Here is a 22031-nt window from a genome sequence, read left to right on the forward strand (position 1 = left end):
ATTAACATTCGTATCAAATTAAAATCAACATTCGTATCAAAAATCCAACCAGTCTCACAGTCATAATATAAATCATTAACATTCGTATCAAATTAAAATCAAACTATCTATAGAAACAAGCTGTCATGGCAAGCTGTCATAGAGAGAGAGAATAAAAGAAATAATATCCGGTATTCGCGCATTCTTAGGAGTTTTATCTATCCCCCCCTCCGCCAAGTTAGGAACGACGCCGAAGAAAATAATGTAGGACCGGATTAGTATTACTCTAAAGAAGTATTAAACAAGACGACATTCAAACTTTTCTGTAATTTCGTTAACTGAAATTAAGATCACTTACCCTATGCTTTCTAGACTCAATATGGACCAAATTCATGTTGTTGTCCTCAAAAGCTCTAAAATTTTTGGAACAATATTACTCGATATTCAGAATTCAGGTTGCATATATGATCAATTAAACAGTTCGTTTTCTCTAATTTGTCGAGATTCTCATATTGTCGAGACACTTTCGACAAAAGAGAATCTCTGAACCCGATTGGTTATTCATCTTCTCAAGAATTTTAAGTGTAATTGGTTGATGTAAAGTCTTCCTACTTCTAAACATGTAAAGCTATTTATATATAATGAGTGCCCCAAATATAATAATTCAAAATTTTATTTTAAATTTATAACTTTGTAAGGTTTTGATTTTTTTACATGTTAACATGTAAATTATATCCTTGAAATATTGTTTTTACCTAATAGATTGTCAATTTGATCAAGACGACATTCTTTCCAAGTAGTTAATAGTTATTACCAAGATCAAATAAATTGTCAAGTACAATAGATGGCAACGAAGTATGCGTTTACTCTCAGTTAGGGTTGTTCATCGTTTTTGAAAATGATCGTTAATCGATTGTTTTTTGTTTCGTTTTTATCGTTTCCAAAAACTATTGTAGCAACCCACTGGTTTTGAACATTTAGAAAACGAATAACGATTGTTTTTGAAAACGATCGTTTTTATAAAAACGATAAGCGACCGTTTTTTACACAGGTTTTCGACATTTATGAAGACGAGTATGAATGTCGTCTTACATTTAATTAAATCGAATGTTGTCTTACATGCAGGTATAAAGTTGTGGGGAAGCTCTTCTTATTTTTTTCTTTAAAACTACTCAATGATCTGTACCGATGCTCTTCAGGTCGGTTTCCTCTCTCCTCCTCTCTTCATTCACTATCGTTAACAAAGGGTTGGCTTTAACGATCGTTAACAAAGGTTCATCATCATTAACGATGGGTTGTTGTTACGATTTTTAACGAAACGACTAACTATAAAAAACTTGCGTTTTTAAAAAAGATCGTTTTTAAAACGATTGTTTTTGAAACTATTTCTTTTAAATAAGTATCGTTTTTAAAACGATCGTTTTTTTTTAGTTTTTTTCGTCGTCGTTTTCATAACGAAACGATTATTTTTCAAAAAAAATTAAAACAATCCATTCATACTCTCAGTACAGCTGTATTTACGTCACAAGTGTCCACTCAATTCCTGTGTCCGAAAAATGTTTAAATAAAAATGATAATTTTAGACTTAAGTGCTTATCTTAAAGTGAAATTAGCGCAATTTTATGCGTACTCCGCTCAGATTCAGAGATGAGGTTGAGGGGTTTTAGTATCTGATCATACTCTAAATATTACACCATGCTTTAAATACTACACAACAAATGACAGTAGATATACCTACGCGATGTAATTTTAGTTGCCTCTCTATTTTATAGTTTTTAGGATATCTGTAAATTTTAACGAATTCCTAAAAAGACGATATTTTTCTAAGCTGAATCTAGGAAATTAACTTGTTGAACAAAATGTCGTTTTTATTTTTATATTTAACACTTGTGACGTCGTGCATAATTTTTCGATTTTTCTGTTGGCATCTATTGTACTTGACAATCTATTTGTACTGAACCAAGTTCAATTGATCAGCTTGAAAAAAAACTTGCCCAGCTATTTTTTAAATGATTGCAACGCCTTCGTGTTTGGTTTTAGAATACTAACTCAGTTAAACTCTTTTAAAGTCCTGGCGGAATTTTTCTAAAACGAACTTGTAACTTTTTAATTATTCTAAACAGATTTTTTCTTAAATAACTTTTTGTTCGATATTAAAAAATCGTTATTATTATTAAACAGCTTCTGGTTTGTTTCAGGGCTCTCTCGTTTAAAGCTGAAGCCTAGTAATCCCTTGCAAATGCAAAAATTAAGCGTTTTTAGAACTGAAGCTAAGCTAATTAAAAAAATTCTTTTTGTTTAAGCCTAAGACAAAAAACAAGTATCATGAAAAATAGCTTAAGCAAAATATGTTATAGAAAGCCGTCCCTTTCAACCATGGTTTTTGTTATAAATCATGTTTAACGCATTTTCACAATTACTTCATTTTAGGAATTTTAGAACTAAAAGCACTTTGCAAAACTTTGGATTACTGTGTATATTATTGCGTATTTTCATAACTTTACTTTACAACAATATCAATTCAACAATTCGATTAAATTACCTTATAGCTCTGGATAACCCCACCATTCCACAGCTTAGGGAGAAAATAACAGCTGTCTAAACCTCAATGATAATAATGACAATAAATAAAGAATATTTGTTAGATAAATATGCACTTTTTCATTAATAACATTTAATGGTTCAACAGAAGAAATGAAAACAAAGGGACTAAAAAGTGAGAATTCGTCACAAATTTCTCATCCTTGTTTATTCGAAACCTGATGCCGAAGACCTATGATATTTTAAACTATGACTCATGTTATACACATTTAAAGTTTAACTATATAAAGTATGTTCGCCATTATGTTGCAAAGATAGAAGGATGATAAAATTAGAGCTTGCAATGCTTGTTTTTTTTCTAAATTTATATTATGCATATTTCCTTAAGAACACCGTCTTGATTTCTAAGTAAGCAAATATTTTTTAATGTAAACATGAAAATAAGATATAGAAAATTTAAATAATACATATATCAACAAAAATAAATTCTGGGGGATGGTAAGCTGTATAACTACAAAAAGGTCATCTATTTCTATTTTTCCATTTTTTCTTTTATTTGGGAGATTTAAAAACTGTAATTTTGATAAATGGGATCCGTATTTCTTTTTAAATGGCGAATGAGCAAGGGCTAATTCAAAATTTGTTATTCCTAAAGTGCACTATCCCGCCCTGTTTAAATGCTGCAACACGTTCCTGCTCCGCTTCCTCAGCAATACTCTGCCACACCCATTTCTCTCCTCGCCTAATAGCAAACTTTGTTATGTACTTTGTTATGTACTTCATTCCAATTTATGTTCTTTCAATATATATTTCTGTAAGAAAGTAATTCATTGCAAAGATGTCAGAAATTTTGGATTGCACGTTTTTCTTTCCTTATTGATACTTTAGATATTTATGGTAAATAAGTATTTAGTTTATAGTAGTTACTCTTTAAATTCTTTAAACTATCGAACGAACTTGAAAAAACTATAGTTTTTTTTTCATTGAACGAACGATTTTTCAAAGCAACTTTTTAAAAGCAGTAGTTTTTTACTGAACGACCGATTTTTTAACCCTATCTCTGCTGACCCCCCCCCCCAGCAGGAATAGTGTTAAATAAACTTTTAAAAAAAATTTAACTGAAAAAAAAACAATTTTATCGAAAAAAAACTATTTTACTAAACGAAAGATTTGGTTTAACGCTTAAAAAAACTAGCGAAATGGGTCGTTCATGAACAATGAACGAACGAAATGAAAAAAAACGAACGAAATGAAAAAAACGAACGCGCCCTTTCTATCCTTTAACTCTAATCATAACATAATCTCTATTGTGAACAGAGTTTCATATGTTTGACATTATTAATTCTTTCAGTTATGAAGGAAATATTGAAAGACAGTTTTTGTTACTTTGTAAATACAAAATATCTTGTCAGCAGCTTGTAGAAAGGACAAAGAAAGGTTTTAAAGCAGAAAAATTATCCATATAAAATAAAATATAGTTGTAATAAGTTAAAAATTAGTTTGTTAGCCTTGATTCATAAATCTTTCTGAGGTTCAATGGTCCCTTCTATAAGCACCAAAGCCCTTTTTAAACTTTGTGCCCCCCCCCCCCATCTTTGTTTGGGTCTGATTGACCTTGCTTTGTTCTTGCTGTACATAAACAACCTTTTGAAAGAATTAGTGAATTGGGAATTCAAATCTTACTTTACACACTGTTTTTGTAAATCACTAGAATAAAACATTAAAGAAATGTATATTAACTTACTACCTGTGAAGGTAAAGGGCGACCATACCCTTGCCTGTTGCATTCATTCTATCTAAATAAAAGATCAACATACTTATTACAGGGGACTGAAGACGTAATTTCAAGTTATCCTCCATTTACTGGGTTGCAAGTCTGATTAACAAACCACGACTTTTAAAACCTTGGTCTAATCATGGACAAATGCGATATCCTAGTTTTACGACATGAAAAATAATATTATCAATCCTGGTTTCTCTTTAAAATTGATGACCCACAAATTTATGCAGAATGGAAGAAAGTTAAAGATTCACTGACATATGAAAAGGGGGCAACCGGCAAAATCAAATTTAAGATCAACGATGAATCTTCACTGCTACCGAGATAATGGTTTTAAGTCACTCATGAATTTACGTTTACAACTTACAGTCTATACGACATTTATTTGCTCACTTCTGGAACATATTTATATGTTGATATAAAGGGTGTTGGAAAAAAACCAAACACTTTTATGTCTCACAGGCTTAATTATTATCCGATCATAATAAAATCAATATCCCAGTGCATCTCTAGGATGTTAGAACTACATGGTTCAACTATTATCGAATACTATCTATTGCAGAAAATCCAATTTGTCGTAAACTTATATAATTTCAAACTTATATAATTTAATCTAACAGAGCTGAAAACTTTAGAATGTAATATCCTTAATCCCGATCTGTTAATTAATCTGTAGATTAAATTCATGAGGACAACAAGCAATATTTAATCTGGAGATTAAGAAAAAGAGTGGATTAAGCATTAATCCCGATATCCACCATTCAAAAGTTCCCAGCTCAGAACTCATAGTTTGAAATATCAAAGGTATACGACATTGGAATCTAAAGATATAGGGATTAGAAAATCAGAGTTTGTTGCAAAGACTCAATTCCTTTCAAAAACAGGGATATTCAAAATATCTCATCCAATTAAGTTTTAAAAAAACATGCAGTACCGTCTCTGAATTTACCAGTTTCACGCGTTCAATTCATTAGTTAACCTTTATTTATCCAGATTATGCTCTCTGTTTCAATTTGTTCTAGAAGGTTTAGGACTGAATTATGACAAGGTTTACATAGATCTAAAGACGAACAAGCTGATTAGCTAGACTACAACTTCTTTGTGGTACACCACAAGTATTAGTCCTCAAAGAAGATTTGATATTATCTATTTGCACTAATTGTTTTCTATTACTTTAGTAATTTTTAGCTAAATGTTAGATATTCCTTTAAAATCATAATGCTCCAGTTTAAAAAAATGATTCAAAAACACAATTCAAATGCTTTTTTTTTAAATAAAAGAAAGTATATTCTGGGGTTTCCTTATTTAATCCGTTGTAAACTCTGCTAAGAAATTGCATAACAGACTGTTCTGTTCTATGACCTGGTCTGAATCCATATTGATGTTCATAAAATACATGATATTTAATTAAATTACGAAACATTTGCTGAGGAACAATTTTTTCAAGGAGTTTTGAAAAGAAAGATAGTAGACTGTTAGGACGATAATAAAGAAAAATTAATAAATAAAGTTTTTTCCCCTGATTTAAAATTGGCACAATTTCGCACATTTATAACTTGTAGGAATATAGCCGGGTTTTTAAAACAAATTAAAATACACAATTGGATTAATGATGCTCTGAATGATATCCTTTGCATTTTAGAGAATATATTGTGAACCCAATCAACAATGATGATAACAACAATGATGATAACAATGAGACTAACAGTGAGGATAACAATGATGATAACATAACAGATACTCTAGGAGTATCTAAGAGTATTTAATATTATTCTAAATGGAACCAACCATATTTGAGCCGCAGCTCAAATTGTTTAAATTCGGCCTCTGGTATATTTTATATGAGTGATAATAATTACGATGAAATAATAGTGCAATTTTTTAATTTGTTATCATTGGTAGCGTTGCTATTTGCTAGAAGTTCAACAAGTGACTGGGCCCATTAGATTCCCCTTTTCTCTCTTTGCTATCAGTTTATTACCTCAATTCCCGCACTCTCCAGTCAGATTCTCCACATACAGGGGTGTTCACAGTGGATTCTAGGAAAAGGATTAGAAACCGTTTCTTCTTCTAGAAAAAAATCTCTATCAAACTATTATCAACACACCTTCTACTTTCTTTTTGCTTTAACATATTTTTCTAATAAATAGTTCAGACTGGCTTATGTTAAAACTATTGTGCATGGTAACTTTAAATTTTTTGTAGTATAAAAATAGCCAACTTCTTTAGCATCCAAATGTTTTTCTAAAGAGAAATATATAAGCATTTCGACAATCCTTTATATTTTCATTTTCTTTTTTGTCAAGATAACGAATCCAATAAAAGACTGTTATTCTTCATTTTTATTGGATTTGAAGATACTTTCACAGGAAGGTAGATAGGATAGATAGTTAGATAGATAGTTAGCGGTGTAAAGAAGATAAAAAGAATTTGCAAGCAACCAAATTCTTTTTGATTTTTTACCGTGTAAATACATCAATGTTTTTATTGAAAGCATGACCAGAACTGAAACTTCAAATACGAATAAGATGGAGCTTATAAATTTTCGTTTTTTCTCAACCCTTTTTTCTTCACGCTTATTTACCCTCTCTTTTCTACCCCCCCCCCCTTTTCCATGTTTTACCTGTCTTTTCTTTCCACATACACTTTTTAACTTTAAAACTATTTTCAACCTGTTCCGTATTATACGTTTCTTTAAGCAACGTAACTTTTATCCCAATTCCCCCCCCCCCCTTCTCTTTGCTTCCCTTTACATATCCTTCCTGGCCTCCACTGTACTCCACTACCATGCCCTAATCTCCTTCAAGATACCAAGTTACCAACGATATACATACATATTAAACAACAAGGGGAGGGCGAGGGGGGTAATACATAATAGGGCGTCGCTAAAGGGGGACGATCGCTTTTGAAATTAACAAAATTAATTTTCCGTTAATGGCCACATCGTTCCAAAAAAACGCACAGTTAAAACGTTCTTTAAGAAACTCTCTTCAGAATCATAATATCTTCATCTTTTGATATATTTAATCATTTTTTTGTGACTATACATGAATGCATACGTGCAAAATTTTTTCAAAATTATGTTTTTCTCCATCGTATAAAATTTTGCACATCAAAGAAAATCATAACTTTGAAGAAAAACTATATTTGCGCAAATTTTCATTTATTTTACATGAACTAGTCATCAGGCAAAAACAAATTTAATCAGTTTTCTTAAGTTGCAACACTTTAATTTTTCCTTGTTTTTAAAAGTTACCGTTTGTTAACGATCTCAATTTTAGTAACGGCGTTAACGAAAGATATATCAAAACTCGTTAACGATTATTTAATGAAAAATTTGTTGGACAAATATGAAAAAAACGTAAAAAATTAAAACTTGTAAAAAAACATCATGTACATAAAAAAATATTTTCTGTAAGTTTACTGCATTTTTAAGTTAAAAAATTAACAGAAGTTTATTTTGAATCACATTCGAAAATTTTTGAAACTTGCGTTCCTGAACGAAATGTTGCCCAGCCAAAAAAAGTCGATACGTCTAGAGTTTTTATTAATGTCGACATGTGACAGATTATTATTAAACTTCCAAAAAACTTACAAGTAAAACAAGATACAGACTTGACATTTAACTGATGAGACATACGACAATTGCAAAATTTGAAATAAAAAAAACATTTCCATAAAAAAAGATTTTCATCAAAATTATAATTTTCTTAATGTTTGGAATGCAATTTTTTTTAAAATGATTTCCTTCATGTGTGGAATGATAATTTAATTTTTAAAAATTCGGAATTTTTTGGAAGTTTAATAATTTGTGAGACACTTAATAGATGCAACATTTGACAAGTAAGACAATTATCAGATATGACATTTAACACATGATGCAACACATCACATATGACATAAAAAAGTTCCCATAAAAACAAATGTTCTTTAAAATTATGATTTTGTTTATGCATGGAATGGAAATTTAATCTTCTTTACTTCGGAATTTTTTGGACATTTTTAAGACATTTTATAGATCCGACATTTGACTTATGCAACATTTGACATTGATCGAATTTTCTATTCACAAGGAAAATATTGCATTTGACATTAATACAGTAGGAAATTCTATCTTCATTCAAGTGAAAATTTGACATAAAAAGGACTGACATTCATACAATAAATTGAAAAATAAAAATTTCTGCAGAAATAATTTTCTTAAAATCATGATTTTTTATGTACTAAATGCAAATTTGACAAATGCTACTTATAACATTTGCAACATTTTTATTAATGAGACATTTGACAAATAATACAATTAACCGATATGACATTTGACAGATGAGACATGACACATGCGACACATGACATAGAGACAGACATAAAGACAAAAAGAAATATTCCAGTAAATAAAATGTTCTTAAAAATTCTGATTTTCTTTATTTATGGAATGCAAATTTCATTAAAATAATTTCGGATTTTATTTGTAAATTTCATAATGAACTGTGCAAACTGTGGAAATAATGCAAATAAAAACATTGCTTTTAAAAAGTGCAGGACTTGAAGGAAAACAGAGTAAAAACTATAACACGTGCGGGTGTTTCGCTACTTAGCGATTTCCCTAAAGACCTAATATATACCGTGTGGTATTTCTCAGGACCGGATCGTAAGACTCCCTTCTCTCAACGCTCTTCATAATAAAAGGATGATAGTAAGGTTCCGAACGTTTATTTCTCTGAGCCTTCAATCTAAATAAGTTTAATAAACCCACAGAAAAAGCTTTGAGTGATAATCATACAAATACAACAAATAATTCACTCAGGCATTAAAAAACTGTGGCTAGGAACCAACAAACACATATATAAATATCAATCATACTATAATCAAAACGATAAGCATAAATATATATAAAAATAGTTACCACAATGATCCCAGAATTCTGGACACGGCTAAACTTGCAAAACGAATAAACATATACTGATATAAATTATTTACTACTCCGCGAGAAATCTTGCGCCTGCGCAGTCAGACTGTAAACAGTTCCTAAACTAGTTCTTTCACAATACATTCCGTACAGATCTTCAGGGAGAACTCAGAAATACACAGGGGTGACAAGCAGACTTTACACACGCAGCATGGCTCGCGTAACAGCGGGTTAGTGTTTCGTTTTTCTGGCGTTTGAAAATTAACAATACACAAATTAGTGGTATTCTCAATATTGATAGGTACAGAGTTGGAAAATAGTATTACGAAATTGCATTCCAATTATGAAGAAGAACATAATTTAAAAAAAAAATTTTACTTGTCAAATATCTTATCAATAAAATTGACTCTGTCAAAACCAAATTAAGAAATTTACAAAAAAAATCCAAAATTCTTTTTAATTAATTTTGCATAATCTGTCAAATGTCTAGAAAATTAAGAAATTGTAAATTGATTTAATTGTCAAATGTCTTATCCTTAAAATTTGTCGCACATGCCATAAGTCGTATCTGTCAAATCTGTATATTTTTTAATCTGTCAAATGTCAAAGAAACTGTGAAGTTTATAAAAAAATCCAAATGAATTTTTTAATTAAATTTGCATTTCAAACATGAAAAAAATTACTTTAAATAACAAAATTTAGCGGGAAATTTCAAAGTTTTTCACTTGAAAGGAAGATACAATTTTCTTCAAAATTAATAAAAAATACGAAATTTTCCTTAAAAATATTAAAATTTGCATCTTTAAAATTGTCGAAAATGTCATAAGTTGCATTTAACAAATGTCTAAGAAATTAAGAAATTTACAAAAAAAAATTCAAAATATTTTTTATTAAATTTGCATTTTATACACACATAAAAACATAATTATGAAGAAATTATTTGGCAGGAATTTTATTTTTAAATTTATCATCCTAAGGTATTATAAATTAAGTTTTTCAGTTAAATAAGATACAATTTTCTGCTGAAACAATGACAAAAAAGAAGATTTTCTTGTGAATAATTTCATTCATAAAGAAAATCATAATTTTGAAAAAAAAACATTTTTTACGGAAATAAAACTGTCACAAATGTCCTAAGTCCTGTCGAATGGCTAAGAAATTATGAAATTTACAACAAAAAATCGTAAGCATTTTTTAATAAAACTTGCATTTTACACATAATTTTGAAGAAATTTTTTGCGGGAATTTTTATTCTTTACTTCAATATTCAAGTTTTTCACTTGAAAAACTTTTACGGAAGCGTTTTTTTTGTCAAATGTTGCATGCTTTACGCATAAAGAAGTTTTCAATTAAATTGCATTTTTTACATAAAAAAACATAATTTAAAAAAAAAATTGGCAGTAATTTTTATTTTGCAATTTAATATACAAAGATGTTTTATATTAAGTTTTTCACTTTAATGAAGACATATTTTTTTCCTACTGAATTAATAACAAAAAAAGAAGACTTCCTTGTTAATAATCAAATTTGCATTCCATACATTAAGAAATACAAGATTTTGAAGAAAGAAAAATAGTGTTTTATTTGTCAAATGTCTCATCAATAAAAATGTTGCAAATGTCATAAGTCACATCTGTCTAAGAAATTATGAACTTTACAAAAAATATAACCAAATTCTTTATTTTTGTCAATTTTGCATTTCATACATAAAGAATAACATATTTTTGAAAAAAATGTTGAGGGATTTTTTGTTATTTAATTTAATATTTGAATGTTTTGTTTGTCAAGTTTTTTACTTGAAAGAAGATACGATTTTCTACTAAATTAATGAAAAATAAGAAGTTTTTAATGTTAATAATTAAATCTACATTCCAAACAAAAAGAAAGTCATAATTTTGAAGAAAGTTTTTTTCATGGGAGTGCTTTTTTATGTCATATGTTGCATGCTTCATATGACATATATGAATATTTAACTTGTCTAATGTCTCATTCATTAAGTTGTCGCACATGTCATCAGCACCATCTGTCAAATTATGAAATTCAAAATTTTTTTGCAGGAATTTAATTTTTTTAGTTGACATATCAGGTGTTGTTAAATGATGTCTTATTCATAAAATTGTAGAAAATGTCAAAATTCGCAAGTGTCTAAGAAATAACAATAATTATAATCAAATTTCACTTCCATACATATAGAAAATCATAATTGTGAAGAACTTTTTTTTATAGTGTTATTTATGTCATATGTCATATGTCGCATCTGCCAAATGTCATATCTGCAAATTTTTTTACTTGAAAAAATGACTCATCCATAAAATATAGCAAATGTCATAAGTCACATCTGTCAAATGTTAGAGATTATAAAAATTTACAAAAAAATTCGAAATTATTTTGCAAAATTAATTAAAGCAATTCACAGAAATGACATTTGACAGATGCAACATATAATGTAGAAAAAAAAATTATGATTTTCTTAAGGTATAAAATGCAAATTTGGTTAGTCACATTGAAAACTTTCTATGTTACATTAATTCAGTAGAGCATCGTTTTTCTTCAAGTTTGGAATGCAAATTTAATATAATTTCGAATTTTTAATTCGTAAATTCTTTTACGTTTGACGGATACAAAATTTTGACATTTGCGACAATTTTTTTTAATGAAACACATAAACATATATTAAATTAAAAAATAAAATTTCTGCAAAATTTAGTATTTCAAAATTATATTTTTGTTTTTGTATGAAAGGCACATAGATTCAAAAAATGATTTTGAATTTTTTTTGTATATTTCATAATTTTTAAGAAATTTTACAGATGTGTCACATGATCCATGTGACCTATGATATGAGAAAAACCCTTCCGTAAAAAAAACTTAATCTTTGGATATTAAATTAAAAAATAAAAATTCCTGCAACAAAAATTTCCTCAAATTTATGTTTTTCTTTTTGTATAAATTGCAAATTCAATCGAAAATTAATTTGATTTTTTTTTGTAAATTTCCTAATTTCTTAGACATTTGACGGATGCAACTTATGACATTTGCGACATTTGACAACTAAAACAATTTCTTTCTTTCTTCAAAATTTTGATTTTCTTTATATATGGAAGAAAAATTTAAATATTAACAAGGAAATCTTTTTTTTTGTCATTTATTAAGTAGAAAACCGTATCTTCATTTGAATGCAAAACTTAATATAAAGCACCTTCGGATATTAAATTAAAAAAAAAAATTTCAGCAAAATTTTTTTTTTCAAAATTATGATTTTCTTTATGTATAAAATGCAAATTTAATTTCAAAATAATGTCGGATTTTTCAGTAAATTTCAAAATTTCTTAGACATTTGGCAGATGCGAATCTTTACACTTTTATAACTCATTTGACAACACTTTCATACATCAAATTAGAAAATAAAATTCTTGCAAAAAATTTCTTAAAAATTATGTTTTTCTTTTTGTATGAAAAGTAAATTTAATTAAAATTAATTTTGAATTGTTTGTTGTGAATTTAATGTTTTCTTAGACATTTGACAGATGACATAAAAAACTCCTGTAAAAAATCTTAAAAATTAAGAGTTTCTTTTTATTATAAATGCAAATTTGATTATTCACATTAAAAACTTCTTAATTTTCATTAATTCAGTAGAAAATCGTATCTTGACAAACACATTTTTAAATACAGGGACAACTTGAATGTCGTCTTGATTTTTGATATAATTTGCTGCGTTTATTTGTCAATTTAATTTTAGAAGTAAATTTCTAGAGATAATAATCACAAAATTTCCCTTGTGTTGCCATTTCCAAAATGTGGTCTGGCTTTTTTTGTGCTTTCAATATTGCCCGAGATATGAAGAATTTCCTTCAGATTTCGACAATTTTGCTTTTATTTAACGAAATTGAAATCTGAACCAAACTCTTTATATCTCCGGTAATATTGAAAGCACAAAAAACGCAGACCACTTTTTGGAAATGCCAGGGCTAGGAGAATTATGTGATAATTGTTTCCAGAATCATGCATGTTAAAGTAGATAGAAGACTAAATGTCACAAATAAATTCAAATACCAAAGACGACTTTCAAGTCGTCTTCCTATTGTCATGTTTCGTGGGACACCCTGTACTAAATTAATATAATTAAAATTCCCACGAAAAATTTTACAAAAATTATGTTTGGAATGCAAAATTAATTTTTTAAAAAATTTCGGATTTTTTTGTAAATTTTATAATTTCTTAGACATTTGACAGATCATTTGCGACAAATTTTTTTTAAGACATTTGACAAGGAAAATATTTTTTTCTTTCAAAATTTTGATTTTCTTCATGTATTACATGCAAATTTATTTTTTCTGAGACGTTTGACAGATGCAATTTTTACATTTGCGACAATTTTTTGAGTGGGACGTTCGACAGGCCCCAATGGGTGCTGAGACCCCCCCTCTGGATAAAATAATAAAGTTAAGCCCCCGGACTCCTCGGACAAATGATCCAGAATACACCCTTGAGAACAGTGTATGGCCATTTAGAGAGTACAGAGTTAAGAGTAATTGGAATGTAGACCAGTAACTATATTATTTAAAGTCTCCAGTTCTTCCCCTCTGGTCAACCAGAAAAATTGAGTAGCCTGCTTGCCCCCTCCAGTCAACTTAAAATGATTTTGTACTGCCTCCTTAACCTCCGGTAAACCATAAACGATTGAATGCAGCCACCCTCCTTCTCCGGTTAACCAAAATCCTGTATTTACTGCTACCGCCAACCTGGTTTGTCCACGTGTGCTCCAAGCTGGCCTGCCGGCATCAAATTAGTCTAGTTTAGTCTGTTAGAATTCTCCAGCGAAATTTGATTTTTAATTTGCAGATAATTGGTGGCAAATAAAGTTATAAACTGCATCTTTTGTTCTTGGGGGGGGGATCTTTACTTACAATTTCGGTCCACCCTATTAGCTAGTTTGTTATTTTCACATTTACGGGGCACCCTGTCAACACTTTCTGTTTCCGGTTTTGAGAGAATGCCGCGAATCCTTCCCAAGTCCGGATTTCCCGGGAATTTATCAAGAAAATTGATCAATATACGCAGTAGTTAATAATTTATATTTAGTGTTGATTATTATGCGAGAAGAGTGTTCTTGGTTGCATGTTATCATTGAGTTGATATAGAAATTCCGGGTGTTTTTCATTTCAATTTAGCCATGATAGCATCATCAAATTATCACGGGTCCATATTTGCGTGTCGAGAGAGAGAGTGTTTAGAACGAATCCAGACTACGGCCACTACATATGTTTAAATTTTGGATTGTAATATATTCCTAGAGAACGATTTTTGCCCCCCCCCCTCCTATCAATTTTGTACATGGATCTTACAGAAAGTGTCTTAACTTAACCTAACCCGTGGCCGCAGCGCTCGGCCCCCTAGCCCATCCTAGCCGCAGCGCTCGGCCCAGAAAGTGTCTTAAGTAACCTAACCCGTGGCCGCAGCGCTCGGCCCCCTAGCCCATCCTAGCCGCAGCGCTCGGCACAGAAAGTGTCTTAACCTAACCATAATTCTAAATGATGCTAAATAAATACTAATTTGGTCATGTACAAAATTGATAGGAGGGGGGGCCTGGGGGGGCAAAATCGTTCACTAGGACAGACCCGACATGGTCGATCCATGGCTGCTTTTAGCTGAGCCAATTCAGGAGCAGTCCAGAACATCGGTTTTTAACTGAGCTAACTCAGAAGCAGTCCGTATAGCAGTGGTCTTTAGCTGAGCCAAGTAGTAGCAGTCCGTAGTGAGATCCGTTCTAAGCAATCTCTCTCCGCCTAGTCTTGTGAGTTAGTCAGAAGCTGGCTGATCCAGGGTTGAGCTATAAGGTTTAATCGCCTAAGATATCAAGGAAGCATATGGAGCGGGGAATTGTCATTTTTCTCAAAGCCTCAGCCCCTCAAAACAAAGAGAAAAATTTGCATTAAACACAAGTTATATTTTTAAAATCAACGATACTTTTTTTTTACAAAATTCGCGAAGTTTTGTTTATTTGGATGTTATATTTACAGATCCAATTTTTAAATGTAAGGTTGAGGACCTGAAATCGATTACATGACGAGTGAAATGGATCAGGTTTTTTTTTTAATACAGAATTTGTTGGCATTTCCTATTATACGAATTTTGGACCCCCCCTCCTATCAATTTCGTACATGGGTATCAAATGTATCACATGGATATTTTTGGTCATATGGCCGCAGCTCCCGGCCCCCTAGCCTTTAATAGCTGCGGCGCTCGGCCCCCCTAGCCCATCCTAGCCTCAGCAGAAATGAGCTTAATCTAACCCTAAAATAGGAAAAAATAAATACGAATCATTTTGCGGAAAAATAAGATTCATGTACAAAAATTGATTGGTGGGGGGTGGGGTCCAAAAATTGTAAACATGGACAAACCCAATTTGTCTGGCACTTGCTCAGTGGATGTTCAACCACTCAATTTTTGCTTAAAAAATAAAGTTGCTCTAAACGTTTTGAGCATCAATATGTTAATTTTTATACCTTTGTCAAAAGTTGGACCCCCCCCTATCAGTTTTGTACATGGATCTTAAACGTAAGAGGATCCTAAATGTAAGACATGTGGCCGCAGTGCTCGGCCCCCTAGCCTGTTCTAGCCGCAGCGCTCACCCCAGAAAGTGTGTTTACCTAACCTATCCCTTAATAAAAGAAACTGTCATAACTTAACCTAACCGGTGGCCGAAGCGCTCGGCCCCCTAGCTTGTCCTAGCCGAAGCGCTCGGCTCAGAAAGTGTCATAACCTAACCTAACCCCAACTAATAAATAGAAAATTTGAGGGCCGAGCGCTGCAGCTAGGCTTTTTAAGTTAAAATTAGGATAATGGCGATATTTTATTGCACTGGCGTACACAGAATAAATTTAGGGAGGGTGGGGCCAAATATGCACAATTTCCCCCAAATCTGTTTTGTCCCCCCCCCCTTTGGAACTCCTAGGGGGTGAGGGCAAAATTTGGGCTGTAAATTTAAAACATTGTGCTTCTTGGATACTTTAAAGGGACTATGGTACACATATAGTCCAATTACCTTGCAAGTACTACTTTATCTCCCCTTCAAACAAAACTAGCAGAAAAAAACAGCAAACTATATTTTTTATGCCCTTCACCCTTTAGTTTCAGATTTGAAAAGTGTGATAGCTCTAAGTACAATGGGGGGGGCTACGTCCCCCCCTTACAGGCCAGGGGTCACTGCCTCTTGCTACCCTGTGTATGCCCGGGACATATTGAATGTGCCTCTGACCCCTTGTAGGGCTCCTTCTTTTAGAGGACTGCTACCCGTGACAATACATATCTAAACTTAACCTGGTGGGGTATTATCACTGGACGGTTGTACTTTTTATCNATAAATAAAAGATGACTGAGTACAAATTAGTTTTATATTTAGCTCGTTGAGCCAGAACCAGAGAAGAATCTCCGGGCTAATATTGAGGATGCTGAGAGTAAGCTTTACAGGCTTGGAGATTTAGGTATTTTTCTTTGAAGTCCCTCATCAATCCATTTTCTTCATAAAACCGAAGGTGTTAATTTGGTTTCAAGGTTGTTCTACGCTAAATTTCAATGGGGTGAAATTACTAGATTCTGTGTGATACCCTATTAACCCGAAAACCTTACTTAAAAATTTAGTTTTTTTAAATAGTTATTAGTTTGATTAAAACCTAAAAATACGTATATTTTCGTTTAAATACCAATTTATTTTGTAAAGTTTTTTTACGTCTTTTTCTGTCTTTTCTTTTCTTAAAATTTTTTTTCAGAGTTTAAAGAGTATATTTAAGTTAGTTAAGTTAGTTTTTGAATACATATTTGTTGTCACAATTGCAAATAAGAATAAGCCTTTTTAAAAAGTATTGCCAATCTATTAATGTTCACTTTCAGTGAATTTAAATGCTAATTGAAAGGATTTATTGTTTCCTGTAAAATCAGAGGATCTCAGGATATGTATCTTTTAAAATCTTTAGAACTTCATTTAGTGTTATAACTTATAAAAAATATTACATAGTCCTAATCTTCACTCACATTTTAATATTTTAAGTCGACGTGATGGATTGCCGTGAAGGAAGAAAGACTTTTGGAGCCTTTTTTGAAGCTAAAATCCAAAGGATTTCTAAGGTAGTTCATCCATGTTTAATACCCAGGGTTAGTTCATGCTGGTTTAGTACCATGGTTAGTTAATCCAGGTTTAGTACCCGTGATTAGTTCATCCTGGTTTAGTACCCATGGTTAGTTCATCCAGGTTTAGTATCCATGGTTAGTTCATCCAGGTTTAGTACCCATGGTTAGTTCATCCAGGTTTAGTACCCATGGTTAGTTCATCCAGGTTTAATACTCATGGTTAGTTCATCCAGGTTTAGTACCCACGGTTAGTTCATCCTGGTTTAATACCCAGGATTGGTTCATGCTGGTTTAGTACCATGGTTAGTTAATCCAGGTTTAGTACCCATGATTAGTTCATCCTGGTTTAGTACCTATGGTTAGTTCATCCAGGTTTAATACCCAGGGTTGGTTCATCCAGGTTTAGTATCCAGGTTTAGTAACCAGGGTTAGTTTATCCAGGGTTAGTTAATCCTGGTTTAATACCCAGGGTTAGTTCATCCAGGTTTAGTACCCATGGTTAGTTCATCCAGGTTTAGTACCCATGGTTAGTTCATCCAAGTTTAGTACCCATGGTTAGTTCATCCAGGTTTAATACTCATGGTTAGTTCATCCAGGTTTAGTACCTAGGGATAGTTTAACCAGGTTTAGTAACCAGGGTTAGTTCCTCCAGGTTTAGTATCCTGGGTTAGTTCATCCAGGTTTAGTACCCATGGTTAGTTTATTCTGGTTTAGTACCCAGGGTTAGTTCATCCAGGTTTAATACTCAGGGTTGGTTCATCCAGGTTTAGTAACCAGGGGTTAGTTCATTCAGGTTAATACCCAGGGTTAGTTCATCCAGGTTTTGTACTCATGGTTAATTTATCCTGGTTTAATACCCATGGTTAGTTCATCCAGGTTTAGTACCCATGGTTAGCTCATCCACGTTTAGTACCCATGGTTAGTTCAACCAGGTTTAGTACCCAGGGTTAGTTCATCCAGGTTTAGTACCCAGGGTTAGTTCATCCAGGTTTAGTAACCAGGGTTAGTTCATCCAGGTTTAGTAACCATTGTTGGTTCATCCAGGTTTAGTACCCATGGTTTGTTCATCCAGGTTTATTACCCAGGGTTGGTTCATCCGGGTTTAGTACCCAGGTTTAGTAACAATGGTTAGTTCATCCAGGTTTAATACCAATGGTTAGTTCAAACAGATTTAGTACTCATGGTTAGTTCATCCAGTTTTAATACCAATGGTTAGTTCATCCAGGTTTATTAACCATGGTTAGTTTATCCAGGTTTAGTACCCATGGTTAGTTCATTCAGGTTTAATACCCATGGTTAGTTCATCGTGGTTTAGTACCCATGGTTAGTTCATCCAGGTTTAATACCCATGGTTAGTTCATCGTGGTTTAGTACCCATGGTTAGTTCATCCAGGTTTAATACCCAGGGTTAGTTAACACAGGTTTAATACCCATGGTTAGTTCATCCAGATTTAGTACCCATGGTTAGTTCATCCAGGTTTAGTACCCATGGTTAGTTCATCCAGGTTTAGTACCCATGGTTAGTTCATTCAGGTTTAATACCCATGGTTAGGTCATCCAGGTTTAATACCCAGGGTTAGTTAATACAGGTTTAATACCCAGGGGTATTAATGGGGAGGGGTTACAATATATTTTATCATTCTCTGTTTTGTATATGATACGGAAATGATCACTGATATTTTCATATTTAGAATATTGAAGCTGATGAAGAATCTGAGTCGGACGGATTGAACTATCATGTCGTGTACGATCGATGGCCATTAAATGTTACAGATCACAGGTGAAAGATCAATAGGATGATATCCATATGATTTGTTCACACATATTTTCTACGTCATTTTTACATTTTGAGATTTTGGGGAAAATGAAGTTTAAACTTTTTCTCTATTTATTACACAAAAATTAGCTTATTATTTAGCTTTAGCTTAAATAATTTATTTTCCCCAATTCATACCATAAAATATACTCCCCTGTTTCGCACATGATTCAATTTAAACCTCCTACTAAAAAAACATTGATGCAGATATCAATATTATTTATCTTTTAAGTCTTAACCTTTATTTAAAAAAATCTTTATCCAAAAAACATGGTTTAAAATAATCAATTTTTCATAGTATTTGGGATAATAAATTGATTTTTGTATAGACAAAGGTTTAAAAGGTATTATTGTAAATATGACGTGACATCTTTTTTTAAATGTAGGGTCATATAAAATTACTACACCAGTCCCTTGAAATTATCTTACTAGACTTATTTTCGGATCTCTAATGTCTGATTATTCCAAAATCTTTATGAGCACCCCCGCCCCCTGTCCCAAATATTTGTTTTCCATGTTTAAACATGGGAAAGTATGTTTTGTGTTAACCTGCAAATTTCATGTTCGAGAAAATTTAGGGAGTAAAGTAATGTAAAATTGTCTGATAAAAATTTTTATAATGATAAATTCATTTAAATTTCTTGAAATTAACTTTGCGTTTGTTTGGTTTTAGATGCAGTAACATTCATCTGCGGCCTCGTGCCCGTCAGTAGTTGAAACTGGAAGAAATTGGAGTTAATCAACGTATTCTTGTTAACTATAATATGAAGTAAGATATAAAAAAATATTTTTGTTTGCTTGTTATGTATAAAATATTTGGCTGTCTGTTTGTTTGAATTATTTCAACAAAAGTCAACACAGATGAATTAGAAAACTTTCCCTTAAAAGAACTTTTTTGCAGAGTTAAAAAATCCTCAATAAAAACGGGAAAATATGTAAAATGCAACTCGAATTGAATTTCTTCGTTCTCCCTCAGAATTGACAGACCTGCATGATATTGTTTGAAAATTGGGAATCCTTCAAAATTACTGACCTCTGAAATAATAATGATTTTTAGGGACGGAGAAAAGATTGGTGAATGGTACGAGGGGACAGTTACGGAAGTGAATGCTCAGAAGAAACTCCTCATCTGCACTCTCTATAAAGGTAAATACCTTGCGCATTTCTTCATTCTATGTGTGCGGAACGGCTCCTCGGAGTCTGTCGGGGAGCCATTGGTCCAAGTCGTCTGTAGGGAGAGACATAAAGAACAAAAGTGTATTCCATTGTATCTATTTTGTCTAAAATTTACATTATATTATAAAGCATTTCAAACTATTTGAATTATAAATTTTGATATAATTACAATAGTTACATTACTAATATATAATATGAATTCAAGGAATGCTAAATGATAATATGTTGTGAAGTAATTTTATAATGATTTCCCTGAATAAGTTAATGTATATTCCATAGTGAATGGAATCAGTAAAGGAAAAGAGCATATTTACAGCAAAAGAATATCATACATGATAGAATTCCCTTTAATATAATTACAAAATTATAGCCTTTGAACAGTTTAAATGGGTCTTATTATTTGTAAGGAATATAATACCCTCAAATCTAGCAGGACAATGCACAGGTGGGGGTATACCTGTGAATGTCTGTAAATTTTAGTTCACTAGCTTTTATATTTTTAACACTGATTCCAAATTTTGACTGAGCCGCAATTTTAAGGATAGGGTCATTCTCTACCAAGTCAGCAACCCCGTGGAACACATTGCCATTGATTTCTTATAAATGTGCACACAGCTAGCAAGTTATGAGAACATTAAATCCAAAATTTCAGGCTTCTGTGACCAAGGGTTTCTGAGATAAAGCCTCCCTAAAATTCCGGCCTCAAGGCAATTTTCGGCCTGACCTTGCATGCTTAATTGGTTGTAATGTAGTGCGTAGGATCCATTTAATTTTGATGCGAATCCGGATCTGGATCCAGGTCATTTCTTTAGGATTTACTAAATTTAAAAAAAAAATCAAATTTTTGTTTTATTTTTTTCGCATATGTTCATCCTAATACTTGATGAACCATTCAGAAATTAGGAAATTTTATAATCTCTATTATTTCAAAAGTTCAGATTTTGGTTTTAGGAGTAAAAAAGTTTTTTTACAGTTTTTGGTTGATATTTTACCCCTTGGATCCGGATCCAGGAAGCGGATCCATTGAATCCGGATCCTAAGCACTGCTTTTGATAATTAACATATCAAACTATTACTAGAAGATCAAATAATAATTTTTTTACTCATTGAATATGCTCAGAAATCGTTTTGACATATTTTTTATGATGGGTTCATCCAATTTCCCAACAATGTGAAGGTTCATTTCTGGATTTTACTTATTTTTGGAGCTAGAACTTTTAAACCATAATTTTAGTAAGTTTTTCAAAAATATTCTACTACAGTCGTTTGTACTGTTTGAAAAGTCGTTTTTGTTGTTAAAAGTTTTTTTGCAAAGCAAATTTTCGACGAATATCCCAAAATTAAGGTCTATAATAAAATCATATTAAACTCTAGGTTTTAACTCCAGGTTCAGGTTTTCTCTTTATAACTCCAGGTTCAGGTGTTCTGTTATTAAACTCCAAGATCAGGTTTTCTCATATTAAACTCCAGGTTTAGGTTTTCTCATATTAAACTCGAGGTTCATATTTTCTCTTATTATTCTCTCTCTTTCTTCTCTTATCTTTGTCTCTTTCTCTATCTTTGTCTCTCTCTCCATCTCTCTCTCCATCTCTCACTCCATCTCTCACTCCATCTCTCACTCCATCTCTCTCTCCATCTCTCTCTCCATCTCTCTCTCCATCTCTCTCTCCATCTCTCTCTCTCTCCATCTCTCTCTCTCCATC

At 31.7% G+C, this 22031-nt stretch overlaps 2 protein-coding genes across 5 annotated transcripts in view; one reads left to right on the top strand and one right to left on the bottom strand.

The window, feature by feature from the left end:
• The window catches only part of LOC111699592 (tryptophan 5-hydroxylase 1), a 47949-nt gene extending 27555 nt beyond the window's left edge, over positions 1-20394 (bottom strand). Inside the window, exons 1-7 of one of the 4 annotated variants that reach the window (XM_023470296.1) lie at positions 20307-20393; positions 6282-6370; positions 4268-4316; positions 3170-3262; positions 2903-2924; positions 2522-2577; positions 338-392 (exon numbers count right to left, since the gene is read on the bottom strand). In XM_023470296.1, coding sequence (XP_023326064.1) covers positions 338-392; positions 2522-2577; positions 2903-2924; positions 3170-3262; positions 4268-4311 — 270 coding nt within the window. In that variant the 5' untranslated portion in view covers positions 4312-4316; positions 6282-6370; positions 20307-20393. Of the gene's footprint in view, positions 1-337; positions 393-2521; positions 2578-2902; positions 2925-3169; positions 3263-4267; positions 4317-4358; positions 4389-6281; positions 6371-8922; positions 8939-20306 lie in introns of those variants that run through there. The other 3 variants (XM_023470297.1, XM_023470299.1, XM_023470298.1) reach the window with 3 other exon arrangements.
• On the top strand, positions 15192-20269 carry LOC111699593 (uncharacterized). The gene is made up of 6 exons (XM_023470300.1): positions 15192-15293; positions 16612-16693; positions 17257-17333; positions 19028-19116; positions 19826-19921; positions 20210-20269. The coding sequence occupies exons 1-5, from the start codon at positions 15273-15275 to the stop codon at positions 19863-19865; spliced, it is 309 nt and encodes a 102-aa protein (XP_023326068.1). The 5' UTR covers positions 15192-15272; the 3' UTR covers positions 19866-19921; positions 20210-20269.
• Positions 20395-22031: the final 1637 nt, after the last annotated feature.

This window comes from Eurytemora carolleeae, unplaced genomic scaffold, assembly GCF_000591075.1.
Source record: "Eurytemora carolleeae unplaced genomic scaffold, Eaff_2.0 scaffold364, whole genome shotgun sequence".
In the NCBI taxonomy this organism is placed as follows: Eukaryota; Metazoa; Arthropoda; class Copepoda; order Calanoida; family Temoridae; genus Eurytemora; species Eurytemora carolleeae.

What these genes read in the sequence shown, in the direction of transcription:
- LOC111699593 (XM_023470300.1), top strand. Translation starts at nt 15,273, where the DNA reads ATGACGAGTGAAATGGATCAG. An exon ending in TGACGAGTGAAATGGATCAG is followed by an intron (nt 15,294 to 16,611) that starts GTTTTTTTTTTA and finishes TTTTATATTTAG; the next exon opens with CTCGTTGAGCCAGAACCAGA. An exon ending in AAATCCAAAGGATTTCTAAG is followed by an intron (nt 17,334 to 19,027) that starts GTAGTTCATCCA and finishes TTTCATATTTAG; the next exon opens with AATATTGAAGCTGATGAAGA.